At 61.3% G+C, this 3205-nt stretch overlaps 1 protein-coding gene across 1 annotated transcript in view; it reads left to right on the plus strand.

Annotated features, from left to right (window-relative positions):
* Positions 1-3205, plus strand: part of MFSD12 (major facilitator superfamily domain containing 12) — a 6203-nt gene that overhangs the window by 2654 nt on the left and 344 nt on the right. Inside the window, 8 exon segments of the mRNA XM_029087556.1 lie at positions 1-44; positions 290-487; positions 757-849; positions 937-1029; positions 1735-1905; positions 2165-2213; positions 2248-2293; positions 2655-2785. The exon segment at positions 1-44 is cut by the window's left edge and continues 41 nt beyond it. Of these exon segments, the coding sequence (XP_028943389.1) occupies positions 1-44; positions 290-487; positions 757-849; positions 937-1029; positions 1735-1905; positions 2165-2213; positions 2248-2293; positions 2655-2785 (825 nt within the window).

Below are 3205 nucleotides of genomic sequence, written 5' to 3' on the forward strand. Positions count from 1 at the left end.
ACCGCACAGAGCACCTAGGCATCCAGGATGTCCCTATATTTCGGGTAAGTGACAGAGCTCAATCCCTGGGGTCCTCTCTTCCCTGGGCAGGACATGGCTCAACTGGGGAGGTACCAGAGGGATTGAAATAGCAATGCCCTGAAATCTCACCTACTACACTGGGCAGGGGCCACACTGGGCTCTCCCTGGGTTTTTGGGAACCTCTCTTTATCCACCAGACTGCTGGGGGGTGGATGATGGGCAGACAAAGGGTACCCCCTGCTATGCTCACTCCCTCTGCCTCACCCAGAACCTGGCCCTCATTGTGGTGGGACTGGGTGCCGTGTTCTCCCTTATCTTCCACCTGGGCACCAAAGAGAAGCCGTACCCACTGGGTTCGATGCCCCAGCTGGAGGAGAGTGTGCCCCTGCTGCAGAAGGAACCTACGAGCCCTCCGCGCCCACTGCTGATCTGGAAAGACTGGCTGCTGGAGCCTGCCTTCTACCAGGTATGGCTGCGGGCAGGGCTCACGGGACCTGTCCCGGGCTGCTGCCCTGCCTCGGTGTGCAGGCATCCTCTGGCAGTGGGATGTGCCCCTGGTGCAGGTGAGGATGGAAAGATGGGCTGTTCTGGGCACCCACCTACCATATCATGGGGGTTGCCCCCTTCTCAGTGGGTGTCTGTGCCATGACAGGGTTGGGCATGGAAGGTGCCAGCCTTCCCCAGCTCCAGTTCACACAGGCTGAGCAGTGCTGCCCTGTCTCTGTCCCCTCACAGGTTGCAGTGCTCTACATGTCTACCAGGCTCATTGTCAACCTGTCCCAGACCTACATCGCCATGTACCTGACCAACTCACTGCTGCTGCCCAAGGTGGGCACAGGGCAGGTCCCTGCCTGAAAGTTGAGGGGTCCTGGGCCAGTGGTCCAGAGCTCATCTCCCTGTCCTTGTCTCTTGCAGAAATACATCGCCACCATCCCCCTGGTGATGTACATCAGTGGCTTCCTCTCCTCCTTCCTCATGAAGCCTGTGAATAAGTGGATAGGTCGAAATGTGAGTCCTGGGGACCTGGTGAGGTTTGAGTTAGACCCAAGGTGAGGCCCAGGGGCCAGATCCTGACTGCACAAGTGAGCAGAGAACTCAGCACACCTCAGCCTGTCTGGAGAGCAGGAACCCGTCGTGCAGCGTGGGTCCTGCTGTGACAATGCAGGCGGTGGGCAGGGTGAGGGGGCATGGGCCTGTCCTGCACATCTCTGAGGCTGGGGAAAGTCCAGAGTCAGCCAGTCCTGTGCAGCCTTGACCGGGCTGGGAGAGTCTCATGGTGCTCATGAGAGGCAGAGGGAGGGTTTGGCTGAGCCACCCTGGGCAGGCGTGGGGTGCATGGGTCTGCAGTGCCAGCAGGAGGGCCTCCCCCTCCACACTGCAGCGAGCATTGTTCCTCAGTAAGCCCCCACCTCTCCTGCCAGTTGGGTGTCCTGTGTCCTACACCAGCACCCTGCCTACAGCTCTGCTGGGGGCTCAGCTCTTTGGCTCTGGCCAACACTATAAAACAGCCTGGATCACTGCAAGGCTCTTGCTGTTTGGGAGCTTCTTGTTTAAAACCAGCTGAGAAAGAGCCGGGGCTGTCCCCCTCGGGTCCTAGGCAGCAGCTGGGCTCCATGACCTCCCCACCCACCCCTGCCTTGCTGGGTGTCAGCCGAGCCAGGGTCTGAGCTTTCCCTTCTCCCCTCTGCCTGTCTCCATGCTGGCCTGGAGCAGCTGACCTACTTCGTGGGCATCCTGGTGATCCTGGCCTTTGCCTCCTGGGTCACCCTGGCCAGCCAGATGGGAGCAGAGATCTATGGGGCAGCCGTGCTGCTTGGGGCTGGCTCTGCCACTATCCTGGTCACCTCCCTCTCCATGACAGCAGACCTCATCGGCACCAACACGGTATGTCTGCTCCTCCCAGCCGGAACGGACAGGGCTGCCCTGCAGGGCTCAGAGCCAGCGGGCTGGGGCGGTCAGTGGTGCGGGATCAGGGGGCACGGAGACCTCGGCGAGGGGGCTCCACTGTGGAGGTGCCGGCAACCCCGTCTCCTGTGCCCGGGCTCTGCTGTAATATGGGTTCTGCCCATGAGAGGGCACAAGGCTCTCGCTGACGGGTCTGGCCTTGGCACAGCAGCCCATGAGGTTTTCTCTCCCCTCGCAGCACAGCGGCGCATTCGTCTATGGTGCCATGAGCTTCACTGACAAGATGGCCAACGGCCTGGCTAAAAAAAAATACCAGGATGCCCAACGGCCTTGCTGTGATGTCGATCCAGAACCTTCACCCATGCCCGTAAGCATCCCTGTGGGGCAGGAACCCTCCCAGTAGCAGCTTCAGACACATTGCCTGGGGGCCAGGCAGCAAATATCCCTGGTTTGGAATGAGAGACACAGGTGGAAACCAGCTCTGATTTGTCTTAAATCCTTCCTTGACCTCTCTTCTGGTGCTAGATGAGGGCTGCGTCTCTGGGATGGACAAAGGGGCTGGGGATCTCGATGTCCAGTGTGCTGCCCTCCTTCCTTGTCCTCGACCTTTTCCTCACATCCCAGTGTGAACCAGTCCTGACACTGTCAGCAACCCCAGGGCACTTGGGCAGCACTGGGCCAGGCTCCAGTCCTGGCCACCAAGCCACGTCCCTGCCCTCGCCCTGCAGGACTGAGCTCTGCTGCCCTGCCTGCATCAGCTTCTACCACTGGGTGATGGTGTTGGTCACCGGAGGCATTGCCATCGCTGCCATCGCCTCTCTGTGCTGCATCATGGTCTGGCCCATCCGTATCCGCTACAGTGAGTGGGGCTGGGGGCACCAAGGGGGGGCCAGGCATGTGGCTAGGGGCACTGGGAGCCCCATATCCTGTGCCAGCCTGGGCTAAAGCCAAAGTGTCTTTCCAGATGGCCCTGGCTGCGGGGAGGCAGCAGGAGCCCTGTCCCAGCGGGAGATGCTGTGGCAGGGTTGGCTGTGGGGATCCTTGCGGCCCTGCCCGCAGGGGGACCCTCATGGTAGGCACACGGGGCAGGGCCACCATCCCGCTTCTGCTGCTCCTGGCCCCCGAGCTGGAGGCTCTGCCTGCTTGCTGTGCCTTCCTGGAGGGCAGGATCCACCCCTGCCTTGCCCTGTGATGGACATGCTGACCCTGGCACCCCGTGGGTCACCAAGGAGTGGCGAGGGCTGCTCTGTGTGCTGGCAGTTCAGTGTCGGGGCAGCGG

This window comes from Antrostomus carolinensis, unplaced genomic scaffold (assembly GCF_000700745.2).
Source record: "Antrostomus carolinensis isolate BGI_N321 unplaced genomic scaffold, ASM70074v2 scaffold26611, whole genome shotgun sequence".
NCBI lineage: Eukaryota > Metazoa > Chordata > Aves > Caprimulgiformes > Caprimulgidae > Antrostomus > Antrostomus carolinensis.